Source organism: Miniopterus schreibersii (assembly GCF_964146895.1).
Source record: "Miniopterus schreibersii genome assembly, chromosome: 20".
NCBI classification, from domain to species: domain Eukaryota; kingdom Metazoa; phylum Chordata; class Mammalia; order Chiroptera; family Miniopteridae; genus Miniopterus; species Miniopterus schreibersii.
The window spans coordinates 15888998-15909736 of record NC_138122.1 but is presented as its reverse complement, the minus strand read 5'-3'; the positions used below and the strand labels follow the sequence as shown (position 1 = coordinate 15909736).

Here is a 20739-nt window from a genome sequence, read left to right as displayed (position 1 = left end):
CTGCGGGGGGCCTGATCTTGGACAGGCTCGTTAGACAATACTTAAGATGGGGAAACTGAGACGCAGAGAGCTCAGGTGTCTCAGCCAAGGCCACGCTGTGAGCTCCGAGTGGCCCTGGAACTAGAGTCCAGCCTTCCTCTCTGACGCCCCCCCCGCCCCCCGCCCCCCCCCCCCCCCCCCCTCGCCTGCGCAGGGCTCGGGCGCTCCCGCCGGGGGCCCGCCCAAGTCCCCGCGGCGGCGGGGGATGCTCGGGCGGCCCCGGAGGCCCGAGCACGGACTGGCTGCGCGCCTTCAAGAGGCGGGGCTTCGAGGCCCGCGACCCGCTCCGGCGACGGGCGGGGCACCTGAGTTTCTCGGACGGCGGCGAACCAGCCGCAGCTCCGTCAGCGGCGGCCGCGCTCCGGCCTGAGCGAACATGAGCGGCAGAGTCGGCGACCTGAGCCCCAAGCAGGAGGCGGCCCTGGCCAAGGTGAGCCCGCGTCCCCCGGGCCGGGCCGGGCCCGCCCTCGCCCTCCGCGGCCGCGAGCGGGAAGGGTCCGCTTTGGGGGCCGAGCGGCAGTCCCCGTGCAGCCGGTCCTCCCGCGCGCGCCAGGGGGCGTTTGCCCCCCAGGCCCCCCGGCCCCCCTCCTCCCCGCCCCCCGAGCGAGCCCTTGGAGGTACCACCTGGGAAGAAGCGGTAGAAGCTCGGAAGCCCTTGGAGGCAAGCTCAAGGCACAAAGGCGACATTCATTGCGGGGCTGGCTGCCGGGTCCTGGGAGCGGGGCCCCAGGTTTCCTTCCATTTCCGGGAGGATCTCCTCTTGCGGGGCCGTGGCACAGATGGAAAGGGCCCTGGACAGCTCCGGAGGGTATTTCGGATGGCCCCTAGCTCTGGTTCCAAGTCGCTCTGTGACCTTGGGCAAAACCTGCCCTTCACCCGTTTGCCCCTCGGTGAACCGAGACCAGGTTGGACCACACGATGCGGAGGGAGGTCTGGGGCCTGCTGGTGCCTCGTGGGCAGGAGCGCGCTGGACCTGAGGCCAGCCCTCCGTCCTGCGGTCCCCGCTCCCCAGGCTCGGGGGTAAGCCTGGCTTTGCCTTGGCACCTGGGCCGAGGAGGAGGCAACGGTTGGAGGGCTGCACCCCCTCCCCACCACCTGGATCCCCACTTCTGTGTCGCCTGTGGGAAGAGGGAAGGTTGGCTATTCTTGGAGCCAGAGCCAGTGGGGTCCAGTCTGAAGGTTTGCAGGCTCCATAGCAGGGAGGTTTTCCACTGCTGGGAAAGGGTTGGGGGGATAGATGGCTCCAGCCGGGGCAGTGAGGCCGAGGCGCCAGCCTTATGAAATAAAGCTGTGCTCAGGCTGGGCCTCGCCCATCCCAGGGAGGCTGGGCAGGAAGGAAGGTTTCAGATTTTACTGCTGACCTGCAGGGGAAGCCAGGCAGATAGGGATTAGGTGGTGATTAAACTGGAAATCAGGGGCCAGGTAGGGTCCTCGGTAAGTGGAGCCCTCCCTGGGTGAGCAGTTTACCTGGGGGTCTGGGAGTGGTTTGGGGGACGGGATGGTCTGAGTCCGGCTGACCGAGGCAAGGGGCAGAGGTGGCTGGTGCTCATTGGCCCCCTCTGCAGCTGCCCTGTGGGTCAGTGACTAGGGAGAGGTGAGTGGCTGGGAGCGGGAGGCATGGGGAGGGCAGGGGCAGCCAGCGTCCTCACAGGGCAGTGAACAGTTGGAAGTGGGTGTGGCCATCCCTTGGGGTCACTGTCCACTTTCCTTGTTTGGCACTCCCTGCACTTTCCACCTTCCCGGCTTCCCACTGGAACTGTTCCCTCCACCTGGATAGCCCTCCTCCCTCCTCCCACTGCCTGTGATGTCCTTCAAGACCAGCTCAAGTACCATGTTTTAAAATATGAAGTCATATGAGACCACTCTGTTCCTGGCCCAGTCAGAATCAAACTCTTCCTTCCCTCTGCTCTGCCAAGCACATTGCTCTCCATTCCATTACTAACAGGGGCGGAAAACCATGAAAGCGTGCATGCTCTGGCCTCCGACAGACCCGGGTTTGCATCCAGCTCTGCTGATTACTAGCTGTTTAGCCTTGGGCATGTTACGTGGCCTCTCTGAGCTCTAATTCCTTCATCTGTAAAATGGGGGCAGTAATACCTCTAGGGACTCTGAATGAGGCAAGAAAAAGATAAGTGCCAAGTTCAGTGCTGGGCACATGGGGAATACTTGATAAATTGAAAGCTTTTATTGTGGCACGCCCCACAGTGTCTACTATCACAGTTGCCGAGAATACGTCCGTGGGCCCACCGCACTGGGTGTGGAAGTTGACACAGCCAGGCAGGGGCAGGGTCTTACTCCCTTCCCACCTCCTTCTGCTCCCCGGCTCCCACTAGCATGACAGACAGAGTGCCCCCTGAAGCCCAAATGCTCAGCCAGTGTGCAGAGTTGACTAGTGTTGAAGAGGGTCCAGTAAAGGCCTATGGAGAGTCCTGGGCAGAGGGCAGTCAGGCTGGGACCTGTCACTCACCCAGCTGCCTCTCTCTACAGTTTCGGGAGAATGTCCAGGATGTGCTGCCCACCCTGCCGGATCCTGATGACTATTTTCTCCTGCGCTGGCTCCGAGGTGAGGGAACAGGGGCTGCAGGAGGCTGGGGCAGGAGCTAGTTCTGGTTAACAGAATAGCACCCCTGGAAACTCTGGACCTGGCAATCTGAGAATCTGTAGCATTCAACCCTTAGGAGCAATTATGTAACCTCACCCCTCCTACTGGATAGATAACACTGAGGCTCAGAGAGGTGAAGTAACGTGCCCTAAATCACATAGTGCTTGAGCTGCAGGCAAAGAGAGGACAAGAGCCCAGGCTGCCTGAGTTCCAGCCCTGGGTCCTTCCCACCCACTCTGCTGATGGACTTGGGGAAACAGGTTGAGGAAAAGCCAAGAAAGGACCTAGTCATGTGGGAAGTCGGAGGCAGAGTCAAGTTTAGAACCAGAGTCCTGGCTCCTGGGAGAGTCTGGGCACCTCTGTAGCCTGTTGGGATGGCAGGCCTCCTGCTGCTACCAGCAGTTTAGGCAGCTTGAAGGTGGGGCAGAGTGCATGGGAACATGGGGAGACTCAGCCTGAACTAGGTGAGCAAGACTTCCCTCAAGCCACCGCCAGGCTCCAGAGTCCCGAGTTCTAATTCTACTTCTGCTCCAGTCTGGCCGTGGTGAACATCTGCCCTAGACCCCTCTCTGGGATAGGACGAGACAGGGCAGAGCTCTGGGCATGTGACGCAATGTATACATTTCTATTAGCATCGGGGTCAAACTCAGCCCCAAGCTTCAACTCCTGAAATCTTCCTGTTCCTTCTGCCTCCTCTTCTGTGATTCAAGTCACATGTCACCCTCTCTGGTTCTTGTGACACTTTTTTTTTCTTTATAGAAACTTTATTACTAGGCATAAAAATAATAGAGAATAAATTCCACTTTCTTAGATTAATAGAGATTAAGTTGTGATGTGGAACCATAGTTCAAAAATTAAAAACCAAATCATACCTGATTATTTATTTATAGATACACACACACACATACACACAGAGTATCTTGGGGCAGGCGAAGAGCTGGATTTTCCTTCCTGTGCAGAAACTGAAAAAACTGCTGTGCTCTGAGGGACTACTTGCAGGCACCCCAGGGCCGGTGCAGCCAGGAGGGCCACATGGGACTCTGTGAAAGTGTGCCACTGTCCTTTCCCTAAAAAAGCTACAAACCCACAACCCTGGCCTAGCCAGAGAGGGTGGAGGGGCAGTGCGGGGGTGGCAGTGGAATCGGTCCAGGGCTGGAGGGTGTTTTGGCCTAGCAGTTTGCTGAAGGGCTATAGCGAGAAGTGGGTGGGTGGGTGGGTGGAGAGAGTGGGAAAGCAGCACTGCCTTAAAGGGCCAGTTGTAAGATCATCAAACAAACTGCCAAATTGCCGTTAGGTGGAGAAGTGTGGTTTCAGAGAGCTGCGAACAACAACGCAGCTCTCTTTTATCTAAGAGGAGGCCAGCCTGGGTTCCTGCAGCTGGTTTCCCCAGCACCCCCAACTCCCCAGTCCTGAGATGGCTTCTCTCTTTGCAGGAACATTGCACACTGTGGTCATCCTTGTTTGTCACATGAGAAAACTGAGGCTCAGAGAGGGGAGGACACTTACCTGAAGGCACACAGCTAATGTGAAGCAGAATCAGGGCAGAAATCTGGGGCCCCAGATTCCCAGACCAATATTCTCTCCAGTAAGCCATAGCTGCCCCTGGAGCCAAGCTGTGCCTCTTCGAATAGAGGAAGTATTTCCTCTGTACTTTATTTGTGCCTCACATTTCCTGGGCAGGAGCTCAGGCCTGGCCAGACCTTACTATGAATTTCAATTAGGGTTTTTGTTGTCTCTTTTTTAGAAACCTTTCCTCTTTCTCCTTTTGGCTCTAAAGGAAACATCTGCAAGGTGCATGCCAGTAGAGTGTCTTTTCCTAACCTATGTGTGAGCTGGGGTTCCATTCTTCCTCTCTCCCCACCACGCAGACTCAGTGTTCTCCTGGCCCCAGGCCCTGAGAGCAGACACACCAATGTCCACTGCCTCTCCCTGACCGTGGCTGAGCTCTGGGCACTGCAGCAAGGAGAGTCAGGTGGCAAGATAAAGACAAGGAAGTGCTGGGAACCCTGTGAGGGGGCAGAGCAAGTCTGAGTCTCATTTGCCAGGCCTAGGAGGTGATCAAATAAGAAACTGGGACAGTTGCACCTATGTGGGCTTCTCTGACAGTGTCCTAAGCCATACTTTGAGCTGCCCCTGAGCAGGGCAGCAGGAGCCCTGGAGAGGCCTGACTCAGCAGGTATGGAAAGAGACCAGGCCAGGTGCTGCCAGGGTCAAGTGGCAACTAAGGGAGGGCCCTTGAAGACCCTGGATGTTGGACCCTGGCAGATAAGGGGTAACTGGAGAGCTACGCTGAGATAAGGGGGCTCACAGTTCACTGCCACTCCTGTTCCCTGGGAAGATAAGGTCTCTTCTCACAATTGGGGGTGTCCCTCCAATGGAGAATTCCCACTTTCACAGTCCAGCCAGGCTCCCCATCATGAGAGCACGTTGCCTTACGTCTTCCACGTGTTTCTAGCTCAGTAGACGATTCTGTCAGAGATGTGCAATATCTTGTTCAAGGTCAAACAGGGATGTGGAAGGGCTGAGCTGCAAACCCGGATTATATTCCTCTAAGAGCTGCCCCCTGCTGCCACAGTGGCACGTAAAGGGATGTCAGGAGGAATATCCCAAGAGTGAAGACTTCAGTTCTGCAAACGTGTCCAGCGCCCATGCAGGATGTGGCATGGTCAAATCTCTCCATGCACCCTTTGGACACATCAAAAGTGGACTGAATTTCATGATAGCAGAGTCAGGGGCACTCCTGGGGAGCCGTGATTAAAGGACCAGTGACAGTCCAGAGGGCAGCCTATGTGGCCCAGGTTCCAGGGCTGTCAGAAAGATCTTGATGTCGATCAAATCCCCAGAGGACATACAGCTGGGAGGGACAGTTAGTTCATGGGTCTGATGACAAAACTGGTCAAAATCTGAATCTTGGAAACTCTTTAAAGGATGCAACGACGCTGACTGTAACAAGATGAAATCTGATAGGGGTGGAGCCAGAAAACCATTTCACAGCAGAGGGGATGAAAGCTTAGCAGCAGGACAGCTGAAAGGGATTGGGGGGTTTCAGTTGACTGTGAGCTCCACCTGAGTTAAGGGTGTGACCAGTGCCAAGGAAGTTCTTAGGCTTTATTGGAGAAAGGTAGACAATATCTGGTGCTGTGCTCAGCTCTGGATGAGGGGCATTGGCAGACTGGAAAACATCCAAGGGAAGTTATTTGGTTGAACTTGAAACCAAGCTGTGAGGAACGGTGAAAGGATACACGGATGGGGAGCGTGAGAGCAGAGGGGACTCACACGGCAGCACAGTCTTTGCCGGTATTGGAAAGGTGGTCACATGGCCGAGGGAGCAGCCCCACTCTCTGTCTCTGGAGTGGATCTCCACTCAGTATAACAGTGAGGGCCGAGGGCAGACGGCAACTCGGATTACCTGGGAGCAGGTGGCTTTGGGGGGCAGTGCGGTGTTTGTGTTCAAGCTTTAGCAGGACAACTTTTTAGGGCTCATGCCTAAAATAAAGTTGGCCTAGGTGACCTTTCATTCTGAAACTTCCCAGGAGCCCTGGGAGGAGGGCCCTCTGTGTCCCAATGGGGTCTGCCTGGGGTCTGCCTGGGAGGACATGGAAAAGTTGGCCGGGACCTCATCCTACTGGATGTTCTGCCAGCTCTACCCCAGATGACAGGGCAGCTATGTTCATCTTTGAACTGTGTGTCAGGATCTCAGGACTGGTTGTTAGACTGTGGAAGAGATTAACTTTGTGTAAGGGGAAGGCTAAATGATAAGGCTTGAGTCCAGGGTTCACTTTTCCTGAAGAGATAAGACCCTTCACCTTATTGCATCCACTAGGGTAAAACTCTTTTGACCCTGAGCTGCAGTGCTGCTCCCGCCTGCCCTGAACCTTGACCTGCTCTACAGGGGCTGTGGCGCTCTAGATGCCCGCATATTAGCTTCTACATGTGGGGTAACCTGAGGGGCAGCTGGGGTGTTGGAGAGGAGCTGGCACCAACCAGCATGGGAACAGGGAAAACCTCTGTGCCCTTGGACACCCAGCCTGCTGGCCTAACCCTGCCCATGTCTCCGTTACAGCAAGAAGCTTCGACCTGCAGAAGTCCGAGGCCATGCTCCGGAAGGTGAGATCCATTTGCCACCAAATCCCATGGTTGCCTCCGTTTCTGCCCATCAGAGTCTCACGGTGCTTGAACCTCTTTGGCCCATTCCACCTGCCTCCATCACAGCCGATGGCTGGTGTGACATATCTGAGTATTAGCTGGCCGTTACTCCCTCGTCCCTCTGGAAGAAAGTGCATCCCATTCCCTGGAAACACAGAGCTTTCCTAAGTCTGGGCTAGCCAAGAATTAGTGTTCTGCCAAGACCTCTAAAATAGGCAGTGCCTTTTTTTTTTGCATTCCTGTCAGTTGCCTTCTCATGACTCACCTGTGCATGCTGTCACCTATTGCTAGATGTCTGTTAAGGGATCCCCCTGTCCCGCTCTCACTTTTTTAAAGCCCTGATTGTATGTTTGCAGCATGTGGAGTTCCGAAAGCAGAAGGACATTGAAAACATCCTGAGCTGGCAGCCTCCAGAGGTGAGGAGAAATGATCCTGGCCCATCCCTCTGTTAAGTCATTGGACCCACAACCTGTGTCCTGGGTCTGTGGGACTGGAACCCTGAGAAGAAAGGTCTGACAATGCCACGTGGGTCCTAATGGTTCCCAGAATGGGTGTCCATTGGCACCCAGGGGAAGGCTGTGGAAGGAGAGACTGGTGAACCCAGAGGAAGGCCCTGGGATACAGGGAAGGTGTAGCCACCCTGGGTCTGCTGACCAGGTGCCGTCTCTGTGTCTTTGCCCAGGTGGTCCAACTGTATCTGTCAGGGGGCATGTGTGGCTACGACATGGAGGGCTCTCCCATCTGGTACGATATCATTGGACCCCTGGATGCCAGGGGTCTGCTCCTCTCAGCCACCAAACAGGACTTGCTGAAGACCAAGATGCGGGACTGCGAGCGGCTTGTGCAGGAGTGTAAAAGCCAGTCCGCGAAGGTGAGTGGACTAGCGCAGTTGAAAATGAGCTAATCACGGTAGAGGCGTTCAAGCAGAAGCAGGGACATCACACAGGGACTCAAACACAGCTTCAGGACTGAGGCCTGGACTTTTGGATTTCATAGGCCAGTGAAATTTCAAAGTTTTAGGGACTGACCTACGTTGCCGAATTTTTATTTTTCCCAGGAAGAACTTTAAAAAAATTGCCAGCTACTATTATCATAATTAACCCCCAAAATTATAGGAATGGCAAAATCTCAGAATAAAAGGCAGTCCTTTAAGAGGAACAAATATAGCTTCATAAAGAACTTACCTATATTACTGTTATTTTTCTCATTTTTCTGGGCACCAGTGAGATCTTTGTCACAGACTGCCCTATCCTTAGACAAGTATGTGGGTATCCCTGGTGTGAATGAGCTAAGAGTCCATGTTTCTCTAACTCTGTATTTTAAAAAACATAAGGACAGCTCATTTCCTTACTGAGAAAAATGCTGAAGAGCAAGCTGGAGCTGCTACCGTGATCTTTTCTCCTTCCTTCCCCTTCAGCAAATGTAAAGATCCAATGAAATGGTGTAGTAAGTTTGGGACCATTTCAACACTAGTCCACAAACACTTGCCGAAAGCCTAGTGTGTGCAGAAACCCTGCAGGCTGGGGAGGCAAAGAAGCATTAGACTGGAATGCACCCTTAAGGGCTTAGGTTGGACAGAGAACATCTCTGTGCGCGAGAGAACTGGCCACACAAAGCCACACGCGCAGAGCACTCCGTGGGGTGCTGCACACAGAGAAAGAGGGAGGCCGCCAGGTCAAACTGCAGAACACAAAGGACCTCCGATGTAACCTAGACCCGCCCAGTGGTTACTGGATGAGCACATGGAGAATTAGGCAGGAAGGATGACTTGCTTGGGTCACAATTTCCAAATGGCAATTATCTCCATTTGCAAAATCCTAGGTACGGCCCTGTACATATCCGGCTGCAGTGAGCATAGGACGCAATCAGTGTTTGCCCTGAACTGGGTGGGCTCCTGCATCGGGGCAGCCTGCTGTGACTTTCTGCTCCTCTGTCCCCTGCAGATGGGGAAGAAGGTGGATAGCATCACCATGATTTATGACTGCGAGGGCCTTGGCCTCAAGCATCTCTGGAAGCCTGCTGTGGAGACCTATGGAGAGGTGAGAGGCAGGACTGGGGAGGTGGGGGTGGGGGGTGGGCAGAGAATGGGGGAGTGGATCCCTCTGCTAGGATACCCTGTGGGATGGGTGGGGTGATGGGGGCACAGTCTAGCCTAGAGGAGGCCGGGCCTCTCACCCTGGCACAGAGGTCTGAGCCCACTAGACTCAGTGATTTTGTTTCCACAGTTTCTGTGCATGGTTGAGGATAATTATCCTGAAACACTGAAGCGTCTCTTTGTTATTAAAGGTAAGTTGGGAACTCCGTGTGAGGAAGTCAAATGAGGAAAGAGGGGCCAAAAATGTTCCTGGGACAGATTCAGGAGAATGAAACAGAGCCAAAGGAGGGAATCTGAGGACCCTTCACATACCCAGACTGTCTTACAATCCACAAAGCTTTTAGGATTTATTGCTGCCTTCGAGCTATCCAGCCAGGTAAGACAGGAAGACTGTACCTACTTGACTATATCCACTGTACAGATGGGGAAGCTGGAAATCAAAGAGGTGCCCATGCTGAGCCTCACACCCTGGGCTGCCTATGTGAGATCCACGGCACTGGGGAACATGTGGCCTGACACAGGGCGTTGTGGGTGACACTGTTAGGGACAGAGTGGGCACTGCTCCCAGTCTCACATTGTCTGGTCTCTGTTCTAGCCCCCAGGCTGTTTCCTGTGGCCTTTAATCTGGTCAAACCCTTCCTGAGTGAGGAAACTCGCAAGAAGATCATGGTCCTGGGGGGTGAGTAGCCCAGACCCTTCTCAACGCCACAGGATGGTGTGTGGCCCAAACTGGGGATGGCTTTAGAATTAGGGCCACAGCCACCAGGGGCAGAAGTTCCCTCTGCTGGCTTGGTAGCAGTGGGACCCAGGAGCAAGCTGGGGCTGGGCTAGGGTCTTCATGTCTGTTTTCATAAGAACTTTCTCTCAGACACTCTAAAAGAAAGTACTGAGCTCAGCATTGTAGATTCAAAGATGACTGAAACACAAGTCCTTGCCACCAAGGAGCTTACAGTGTAGCAGGAGAGAGAAGGCCTTTAGAGAGAAAGCCATGATAAAAAGTAGAAAAGGTACTAGAAATGGCCTAGAGAAGGTGCCATGCAGGTCACAGGAGCAGAGCCTGCTTTCAGCTTGGGGCAACTAGGAGTGACTTCATTTGATGAGCACCTACTATGTGTTAGGCCCTGGACAAGGTGCCAAGGGTACAAAGGTGAATTAGACCACGTTCTGTGAAGAGCTCTAGTTCTCTTGGGGAGGGAGACGCCAAGCCCACCTGATCTAGGGAAGAGGTGAGGCCGACCTCAGCCAAGTGCTGTGGAATGAGTACGAGTGGCCAGGTGGAGCAAGGCAGCAAGCCGCTGGGCAGAAGGAACAGCACCGAGCAAAGACCTTACGCACCGTGGCACAGCAGCTGCCGAGCGCACGGCAGGGTGTGGCAGGAGACGAGGCCGGAGCGGGAGCCAGGAGCGGGTCAGAGCATCCAGGGCACTACGCTGCGAGGCTGGGACGTGACTCTGCAGGCCACTGGCAAGCAGAGGCGAGTTCTGAGCAGGGGAGTACTGGGATCAGATTTTAAATTGAGACACATTTCATTGGCGAGATGCTGAAGGACAGATACCCGTTTGCCCCGTGGCCGTAACCCATGCAGCTGGTGTTGCAAGCCTGTTCCGGGGCAGTGGAGAGGGGAGGAGAGGATGGGTTTAGGACTTACTTAGGAAGTAAAACAGAAGGACTCGGATGGTTGGATGTAGGAAAGGAGGAACAGAGATCTAGAACGACTTCCTCGTGTCTGGCACGAGGGGCTGAGTGTTGCAGTCGCTCTGACGCTGTTAGTTCAGTGGAGGAATTCAAGGGAAAGAACCATCTGGCAGCCGGGTTTGAAGCGCGTGAGACGTACAGACATTGGGGATACTTTGAGCCTGAAGCTTAGGTGAGAACTCCAGCCTGGGGATTTGGGAGCCGTCAAGCGTAGGCAGCAGCCAAGGCCTTGAGAATAGGTAAGACCACCCCCAGGAGAAGAGGGGCTGAGCCCCGGGGGATATCCAAGCGCCAGGGCAGGCAGGGGAAGACGCGCCCGCCAGGGAGATTGAGATGTGACTGAGGCGGCCGACAGAGAAGCAGTGGGCAGGGACGGTGTCAGGGCACAGGGCAAGGCAGTGAGGAAGGCGCACAGGAGTCGGGCCAGCCAGGGCCAGCCAGGGGTCAGTGTTGCTGGAGCATTAAGCGGAGCGCTGGGGGAAAAGGCCGGGAAGGTGGGTTGCGACCTGGTAGATTATGGAGGACTGGAGGCCACCTCTGGAGTTGAACTTGGGGGCAGGTAATAGGGATTCTGGAGGTTTCTGAATGTTCACCTTTTCCGTATGTGTGCTGGTGAGTCCTAGGAGTAAAGTGAGACGGTCTGGAAAGTCCAGGACTTGTGGGCTCTCCTTCTAGCTCTGGCAGCAACAAGTTCTGCTTCTTGTTGCCTCGGTAACTCTCTCTGTAAGATGGGAAGAATCCCCCTGGCCTTATTCCAGCTCTCCAGCTGAACTGGGGGAAGAAATACAAAAATCCCAGCGAAGGCTCTGGTGGTTTTGGCGTCTCTGCTGCTCCCACCCACCATGAACATGAGACAGGTTTCCTGGCAGCGGAGCTGCAGAGGAGGTTCAGTCTGTTCTCCGGCCCACACCTGAAATCCTTTCACCCAGGCCCGCCTCGGGCTGAGAAGGATCTTCAACAGAGAAAGGAAGAAATTCACTCCGGGCTGGTCGCTGGAGCTTAGCACAGATTAAATCACCCCGTGACCACCGACGCTGTGTTCCGGGAGCTGCGTGGACTCGGGTCCCTGAAATCTGAGGGCTGGGAGACCCTGGACAGTCCCTGTGGGTTTCCAGCCAGCACCGGGGGCAGAGTACACTGGGCTGTACCCCAGGACTTCGAGCTGCTGCCTTTATATGGTTTCCAGCAGCATCATGGAAAAGTTTCCACTATCAAAATATTGTACTTGACTGACATTTGTTGAGGAATTTGGAATGATGAAGCGGTTCAGAGCATTGGTTGCACTAGAGTCACACTCTCTTAGTCCGGAAAGGGCTTGGTTACCAAAAAAAAGGAGCAGATGTGAAATCGTGTCTGGGTGTAAAGCCAAGGGAACCCACTTTAAGGGGTCACTCTACAGTGATGCGTTCATTTAGTCACAATTGAGCACCGTTATGTGTAGGAAAAGTGGGGGCAAGATACATGTTGTGCCTCCGCATGCTGTTCCCCTTTGCAGGGAATGCCCTTCCCTCCTTGCTTTCTTCCCTCCTGCTTGCACTCAAATGTATCACCTTCCTGGGAGTGCTAATACACTCTCCCACATGTAGGGCACTTTACAGTTTACAATACCCTCTCGGGTGCTTAGGTCACTTCACTCCCATAACCTGGCCAGAGGCAGAGGCAATGGGGACAGATCGCAGGTCTTCTGACTCCAGGGCAGTTCTCCGGGCGACGGATGCCCCTGCCCCCTGCAGTGCTCTGTGCACAGCAAGTGCTCCTAATGCCTCTGTTTGGGGGGGGGACGGGGAGCAGATGGAGTTTTTTTTCCTACCTCTTTTGTGTAGCCTCCCGGGGCTGTGATGAAATCTTGCCCAGTGGTGACCCTTCTTTCTCCTTCCTTACCTCTCCTGCCAGCAAACTGGAAGGAGGTTTTACTGAAATATATCAGCCCTGACCAGGTGCCAGTGGAGTATGGGGGCACCATGACCGACCCCGATGGAAACCCCAAGTGCACATCCAAGGTATGGGCCCCAGGGGCTGGAGGGGACCGGGAAGCCTGCCTCCAAAGCACACTCCAGCTCGCTCCATGTTCTGCTTCCAGATTAACTATGGGGGCGACATCCCCAAGAAGTATTATGTGCGAGACCAGCTGAAACAGCAGTACGAGCACACTGTGCAGATTTCCCGGGGCTCCTCCCACCAAGTGGAGTATGAGATTCTCTTCCCCGGCTGCGTCCTCAGGTGGGGTTCCGCACCCTTCCAGGAGGCCTGAGCCCTTTAGCCGTAGGCGCCAGTGGACGGCCTGCGGTGGGAGAGGCCTGGTGGCAGGAACCAGAATTTCCTAATCATGTCTGAATGGGAACGGATGTCCCCTTTAGGTGGCAGTTCACGTCGGAAGGCGCGGACATAGGTTTTGGAATTTTCCTGAAGACCAAGATGGGGGAGCGGCAGAAGGCAGGAGAGATGACACAGGTGCTGCCCAACCAGAGGTACAATTCTCACCTGGTGCCTGAGGATGGGACCCTCACCTGCAGCAATCCTGGCATCTGTAAGTACCTGTCTTGGCTTGAATCTCCTTCCCTAGATGTCTGCCGGTGAGGTCCCTCTTTCTCCAGAAACTTATGCTCTCAGCACTGTTAGAACTACAAGTGGTACCTCATCAGTTCAACCCTCTCCTTGCACAAGTGAGGAAACTTAGACTTGGGGAGCTGAAATGATCGTTTAAGGTGACCCAGCTGGTTAATAGCAGGGTGGGACTCTGGCCTGATCCTACCAGTTAGAGGTGAATCACAGTGCTAGGTGATCACAAGGGATTGTCTACTCTCTGGTCCAGGTCTAACTGGGTTTGTGACTATGATCAGACGTCAGGTGGGAATTTTTCCACACACATCAGAGAGGCAGAACTGGCTGGCTGGGTGTGGGGATTACTGGGTGAGCAGGGTCTGGAAAAGCCCAACCTTGACCCCTCTGAGCTTTACTCATCTCCAGGTTGGTTAAAAAAAAAAAAAGGGCACAGAATGTGAACAGGAATTTTAATCCAAGGGGAATAAGAATGGTAGACGGGCATTTGAAAAGGTGTTTAACCTCACTCAACTGTGCAATATCAATTAAAACTCCCTTTGACTCAGCAATTTGACTTCTGGAAATTTAGCCTACAGAAATATTTACGCAAAGATATAGGATGCTCCTAGCAGCCTGGAAACTGGCAATAAATTAAATGAGCCTTAATAAGGTCTCGTTAAATAATGGTCCAACCATACAATGGAGTACAATATACCCATTAATGAGAATAAGTTGACATGTAAGATGTTTGATTCATGTTAAAAAAAAAAATAAAGTATGAAACATAACATATATGGTATACACTCGCTTTGGTTAATAAGAAATGTGTACATAGAAAATTCTGGGGAATCTATGCTAACTCTCATGGCAGTTATCTCTGGGCTGGTAGGAGGCTTACAGAGAGCTTTCATTTTTACACTACAGAGGTCCTCAAATAACGTCAATGGTTTCATTACAATGTTGGTAAGAAAAACATGATTCCCAGCCGGGACGACTATGGAGTTTCCATGTTCTCCCCATGTCTATGGGGACTCCGTTTTTTCCCACATTTCAAAGATGTACACATAAGGTGAGTCACTGGTGTGCAACTCTCCCAGTATGATGTATGTGAACATGCCCTTCATTGGAATGGCACCCTGTCCAGTGTTGGTTCATGCCGTGCACCCTGAGCTGGGGCAGAGGCTCTGGCCTCTAGTGACGCTGAACTGAAATAAGCTGGTTGGAAAATCACTCTCTTACTTGTTTTTATTAATCTTTCTTAAGTGTATGCATAGCTCAAATTTATTTCAGTATTTAATATTAGAAGTGTTTTGAGTATTTATTTAGAATTTTGGTGATGTTTTTGTGACCAGAAATAGGCCATATCAATTAGCCTATGGTAAAATTGATTTCATTATACATTGTTTCACTTACTGTCAGAGACAAGGGGCTAGGCATGGAAAACTAATAACAGCAAGTGGTTCAGCCTTCCCAGGCTTCAGTTTCCCGATTGCTACAATGGGACCAAATTCTCTACTTCGGAGAGACATGTGATAAGGTCTTTGTAGCACTTAGTATATAATGCCTGGAATACAGCAAGTGCTCAACACACTTTAGCGGCCACAACTGTTACTAGGGCAAGACCTGGGGGGAAAGGGCCATCCTGGAGATAGTCCTGGAGGTGGGAGAACCCCTGTGCCCCTTTCTATAGAGCACCAACCAGGAGATCTGCACTAGTCCTACAGATATCTTGGCCTCTGTGCTTGTGTACACCATCACCCCAACCTCGAGATTCTATGTCCTCTCCCACATCCAGACAACTTTCAGTCTCTACCACCACCTCCTCACAGATGCTCTGTGGTATGGCTCCCCGGGGAGGAGAAGTATTCTTGTTAGTGAGCAGCCAGGTCCTGGGGGAGAAGCGTATACTGTGTGCTTTAGCAAGAACAAGGCTTAGCACCAGCCCAGATACTGTCATCCACAGAGCATAAATCATTTTGTACATATAAGCTGAATTCCTTAATGGACAGGGAAGCTGAAGGAGAGAGGAGGTATGTTCTCTCTTACACAAAGTAGCTTGCGTAGACACCAAACGACAGAAGACACCAGAGACTCCTAGGATTCTGGTCCAGGGTCTCTTGGCAGTAGACTGTCCTAGAGATGAACAGGTCCACCCCTGATGCGAAAGAGGAGAGAGTGGAGGCCCAAGCCAGGGAAGTCATTTACTCAAGATCACATAGCTAGTAGCAGAGCCCAACCTATTTTGCAGCATTGCCCCTCACCCTTCTACAGGATCTAAAGGACACAGCCTGAGAAAGGACCATGAAGCTTTTAACTAAATCAGGTTTAGGTCTGCAAATCCCTAAATTTATTTTAGCTCCTCTTGGATACATTCCTGGATGGAACATTGATCTGCCTGCAGGGCCTTGAGTGGGAACTGCTTGTTGTCCAGTCCCAGGAAGAGGAGTGGCAGGCCACAGTGTCCATGCCCCCTTCCCAGGTGTAAAGACAATGAGGTGGGATCAGCTGCTGTCTGGGGCCATGGCTCAGGTTAGACCTGCGCCCAGAGAGAACCTAGTGTTAGGTTACAAGCTGAGCTGGGGTGGGGGTGGGGGGCGCAAAGTCCCTGGAGAACCAGGCAACCCCCTGCAAAGTGGAGCAACGAAAACTCTGTGCCTGCCTCCAATGTCAAGAGCACATTAACTCTCCCCAGGCTGCTCTTGTCCTTGACTAAATGTCCTCAATTCCTGAGGAGGAGAAACCAAGTCTAAATTGATTTAATTTTTTCTTCTCTCAACTAATATTTCCTGAGGGCCTGAGTGTAGAATACTCTACTAGGAAAGAAAAAGATTCAGAAAAAGATCTGGACTTTGTCTGCCAGGAGTGGAGAATATGCTCTAGGAGACCTGAAACCAAATGAAGGTGAAACAATACTGCCACCCACTGTTGGGGTGAAGAGAGCCCAGGTGGGCATCAGGAGGCCTGGTTTCTGAGTCCAGCTTTGCCCTTAACTCTCCAGGTGTTTTGCACAAGTGTCCCTAAATAATTAAGTTTTCCTTTCCTCCTTAAAATGAGGGGAGTGGGCTAGAGCAGGAGATCTTAATCTAGGGTTCAGGGACTCCCCAGAGCAGTAATTATAAATCTTAAAGACCAAACGCCTCCCCCTTTATAACAAATAGTGTCTAATATCCTCTTTGTTACTCTGAAATATAATAACTCACACAGATAATTAAAATATCAATATAACCTCGCATTTGGAGAAGTAAAAGGCAGCTAATTTAGAATATATATTTTGTTTCAGTACATAAATGAGAAGGCATGATTGTAGTCATTCCCCTTGGGAACCACTGCCCTAGAGGGTCCATGATGGGCCCCAGGGGATCTGAGATTGTGTGTAAATTTCATCTGATGATGAAAGCATCAGGTTCTCAAGGGGATCAATTTCCCAACAAAAGTTACGGAGCCAGAGCCTGGAGGATCTCTGGGGGCTGTAAAGAGTCCGTGACTACATGATTAGTGTCAAAATGAACCATGCAATTCATAAACTCCGCTTCCCTCGGGCCTTACCCTTAGAACAGCCCCTTCCTTGTTTCTGAGGGTAGAATATCATACTAGGCAGAGCCATCTCGATTGTGCTTGGTCCAAGGAGCTTGAAGACTTCTCTAGCACAGTGACTGGTTGCTAAGGCTTTGTCGTCCAGGGCAGAGAGGAAACTTCCCTCTTTCCAGAGGGACTACAGGTCCTGAAAGACCTCTGGCACAGCTAGGAAATCAATGACTAATATTCACTTCACACCATGAAGGAAGGAAGGGTGATGCATCTACCCTCAGTCTAAACTACGCATTCCGTCTAGGGACAGGAAAGGGGAAAGGCCAAGTCTCAAGATTAAATACAGTTTGCTTGTTTGTTTGTTTGTTTTGCTGGGGAAAGTGAGAGAAAACCAGGATAGGGAAGGGGAAGAGCTAGTTTTTTGTTTTCACACTCGGTTCTCCTGAAGGGGTATTTGACTGAAATGGAACCACCTCTCAAAAAAAAGAAAACCCAAAAGGTTAAATTAAAAGCAGCCTGCCCATTTTCTGTCCCCAGAGGAAACCACTCCTAACAGGTCTTTTCTACTATCTTATCAAATATCTCCTATCTCTTTAGAAGCATTACACATTGCTATACTGCACAGGACATGTATCACACGTATACATTCACAAGAATTATATCTGTCATTCAATGTATGTTTGAAGGAATTTTGAAACTGTAAAACTTGTCACAGTATTTGAGAAAACTTCCCTTTCAGATAAGATCGGGCATATCCAGGGTGGTATGGCCATACTTGAAAACTTTCTTTTTAGAACAAGCACCTGAGTAGTATCATTAAAGAGAACTTGGGAGTGTAAGTACACAAAGTAGCAAAGCCAAAAATTTTTACATCTATATTAACAAAAGTGCTTCCAACTGTTTATAATTATGTTCTGCAACTTGCTTTTTGGCCAAAGGATACATTGAGGACGATTTCCCCAGTCACTTCTGAAGCTAACCTCTTTCTTTTAATATGAGAACAGTATTTCATCATATGGATTGCAATATAACCTTTTTAAGCAATTCTCCTTTGAACATTCGCGTTTTCCCAAGCTTTTAGTCTTACAAACAGGGGTGCAATGAGCATCTTTGTTTATATTTCTGTGGGGTAAATTCCTGGTTCAAAAAGTTTGCAGTTTACCTTTTGTCAGAAACTGAACAGGGCAGGGCTTTCCAGGGCCCAAGTCAGGCAGCAATTCAGAGGAGAGGGAAATTCCAGCTCTATCACTTCCTCACTGTGTGACACACTGAACTTCTTTTTTATAGGATGTAAAACAAGACTAATGCTGAGCTCATAGTTATTTTGAGGAATAGGGAAATAACATATATAAGACTACCAGCCCAGTGTTGAGACACTTAAATGGCCATTGTTACCATAACTATTATTGTAACAACTACTGCTGCTATGAATTCTACTCCCCTTTTTCAAGGCCCAGTTCAAGCTACAACTTCTCTAAAAAGCCTTTCACATAATTTCAATTTATAGGGCTCTTTTTCCAAGCTTTACAGATGTGGTTGTCTCTCACACTCATCTGGCACTTGGCATGTTCTATCTTACATATACTTTTTCTCTCCATAAACATCTTGTCAATCCAGCTAGACTCATTTGCAGAAGGTGAAGGACCGTTGCTTATATTACCTTCATCTTCATTACCTACCACACACATTGCCTTGCTCAGTCAACAAAAATCTCTGTCCCCAAGCCCTTTTTTCAGAATTGCCTGAATGTCTGGTTTTCTGCCTTCAGATGTCCTGCGGTTTGACAACACCTACAGCTTCATTCATGCCAAGAAGGTCAGTTTCACTGTGGAGGTCCTGCTTCCAGACAAAGCTTCAGAAGAGAAGATAAATCAGATGGGGCCTGTCACCCCTAAGTAACGCCTCCTCCCACAGGAGGCCTGGCTCCCTCTGTCTCCCTATCAGTTTCTATCCCTTGTAGCAGTCATTTTTCCAGTACCCTGATGCCCAAAAAAAAACTGGGCTAGGAGAAAGACCTCAGCTGAATCTGGGGAGCTTATATTTCAGAATTAGGAAAAGGGAGCATAGCAAGAGTGGGTCTCCTTGCCTTTCAAGTTACTAAGGAGTCCCCAGGGCTGGGCACCATGATAGGATCTGTTTATCCTGCAAACTGTGCCAAAATCACCTACCTGTGACAGCTGAGACACGAAGTGGGTACCATGGGTGGCAGCAGGGAAGAAATTAGAAAAGGGGAGAGATTGAGGCTTAACATTTCAGTGAAGCCAGCAGCAGGGGAGGAACTTGCAACCAAATGAACGTGTACGCCTAGATCATAATAAGGAGCAGCAAGGAGTTGCTAGAGTTACGGTGGGGGTCAGAGGCTCTTCTAAAACTTCCTGTCACTGAGGCTGGGATCTTTTGGCTTTTCCCGGGTCCCAGGAGGTGGCCCAGAGTCAGCCTAGATCTTCCCACTCGGGGGTAGATCTTACCCTCACCTTGAGAACTTCAGCAACTCCTGGGTCCCAATGGCTGCTGCTTTAACTACTAATGATTGTCATTGATTCAGAGCTTCTAGGGACAGGGAGCTTTGGTACCCAGCCACTGTCCTCCAATGCAAACAAAGCACAGGGAAATTACCTCCAGGGATCCCAGCTCTGGGAAGGGAAGGGGGCTGGGGGTGGGGGTGAGCCCGGAGGTTTCCGCTTCCCTTTTCAGCGTCACCAGCCTCCCATCACCTGAGCACCCCACACAAAAATGTCAAGTGGCATCCAGACAGTGGAACTCAGGGAGGGCCGCCTACCCGCTTCCTGGCTGACCCGCGCGAGGCCTCGGCCGTCCCATCGCCGTGGGAGGCGTCTGGCGGCTGCCGTGGGTTCCCAGCGCCTGGCGGGGACGCCGCCCGGCAGGGGGCCAAAGGCGGGCCCGCGCCGGTGAGGGCCGGGGGCTGGGGGCCACCACGGATGGCCTCGCAGCCCCCGCCCCCAGCGCCTCCACCCGCGTGACGGGCCGGGATGGCCATGGAGCCGCTCCAGGACGGGAGCTGGCGGGCAACCAGCGCACTTATCCCAGCCCCACGTCCCGCAAATGCAAACCGGGTCCTGGGCTGCGCCGGAGCCCAGCCTGGGGAGCCGGTCTGGCGCAGCTGAGGGAGCAGGAGGGGGGGCCCCGAGGACGCATGCGCCCCAGGCAGAACCTTCAGGAGGACATCCCGACCTTGGTTTACAACGCTCTGTTAGGAAAATTAACCAATGAATAAAGTGACGCTCGGTGAACGAGGCAGTGGAAGTCAATGCCTACCGCCCCGCGCTCCTCGCCGCTCGTCACCCACAGCCCAGAACTCCCGCCTCAAGAGCCTAGCGACGGGGAGCATGCGCAGAAACCACCCACCGCTCTTCTCCGGCGCGCGGTTTCCCATGGAGGGGAGGGGGCAACGGCGCAGCTTGCCTCCTAATTGGCCTACCCGGTGGGCTGTCTTCCGCCATCTTTGTTAAGGGCACGAAGAAAGTTCCTGGCCGCCTTCACTACCGGAAGCCCCGCCCCACTCGGGCTACTAAGTGCTTGGTAGGTAGTTTTTTCGCGCTGACAAGTAGGGGTCCGCGGCAAGCGCGCGGAGTACCTGCAGTGGGCCACGCTCCGGAGGGAGGCGGAGGAACAACAATCACGTGGTGTTAGGGACCGTCTCCTAATTCCGCTCCAGCACTGCCGGTGTTTCAGGGGCTGGGGTAACTCTTGGAGCCCCGAGCCCAGCTTTCCGAGAGGTCGCCGTTGGCCAGGCTTTCCGTACACGACCCTACAGAGACAGCGACGCCCAGGGCTGAACATGGGACCCGCAATAGGGAGTCATCGCTCATCATTTTTTCCTATTTTATTTAATGATAATAAAAGCTAATTCTTTAATGAACGCCCACTGGGTACCATGCAACAACTCCGTGCTGTACGCCTTGGGTTGTTGCAAATATTCAAGGACATGATACGTGCAAAGCGCTTGGAAGAGAGTCCGGTACAAGCGAGCACACAGGGTGCGCTACTCATTTTTTAACAGGTGGCGGACAGGTAATAGGCCACACGACTGGGATTTGAACCCAGGCCTGCCTGTCTTTAATGACTCTTTGCT

The 20739-nt window shown here is 52.2% G+C and overlaps 1 protein-coding gene across 1 annotated transcript; it reads left to right on the top strand.

The window, feature by feature from the left end:
• The first annotated feature begins 302 nt into the window (after positions 1 to 302).
• SEC14L2 (SEC14 like lipid binding 2) lies at positions 303 to 19901 on the top strand. Its single transcript, XM_081122496.1, has 12 exons — positions 303 to 469; positions 2527 to 2602; positions 6705 to 6748; positions 7144 to 7203; positions 7470 to 7658; positions 8731 to 8826; positions 9013 to 9073; positions 9478 to 9561; positions 12471 to 12577; positions 12658 to 12797; positions 12935 to 13104; positions 18415 to 19901. The coding sequence occupies exons 1-12, from the start codon at positions 416 to 418 to the stop codon at positions 18543 to 18545; spliced, it is 1212 nt and encodes a 403-aa protein (XP_080978622.1). The 5' UTR covers positions 303 to 415; the 3' UTR covers positions 18546 to 19901.
• The last annotated feature ends 838 nt before the right edge of the window (positions 19902 to 20739 follow it).

What these genes read in the sequence shown, in the direction of transcription:
- SEC14L2 (XM_081122496.1), top strand. Translation starts at nt 416, where the DNA reads ATGAGCGGCAGAGTCGGCGACCTGAGCCCCAAGCAGGAGGCGGCCCTG. An exon ending in AGGAGGCGGCCCTGGCCAAG is followed by an intron (nt 470 to 2,526) that starts GTGAGCCCGCGT and finishes CTCTCTCTACAG; the next exon opens with TTTCGGGAGAATGTCCAGGA. An exon ending in GCGTCTCTTTGTTATTAAAG is followed by an intron (nt 9,074 to 9,477) that starts GTAAGTTGGGAA and finishes TCTCTGTTCTAG; the next exon opens with CCCCCAGGCTGTTTCCTGTG.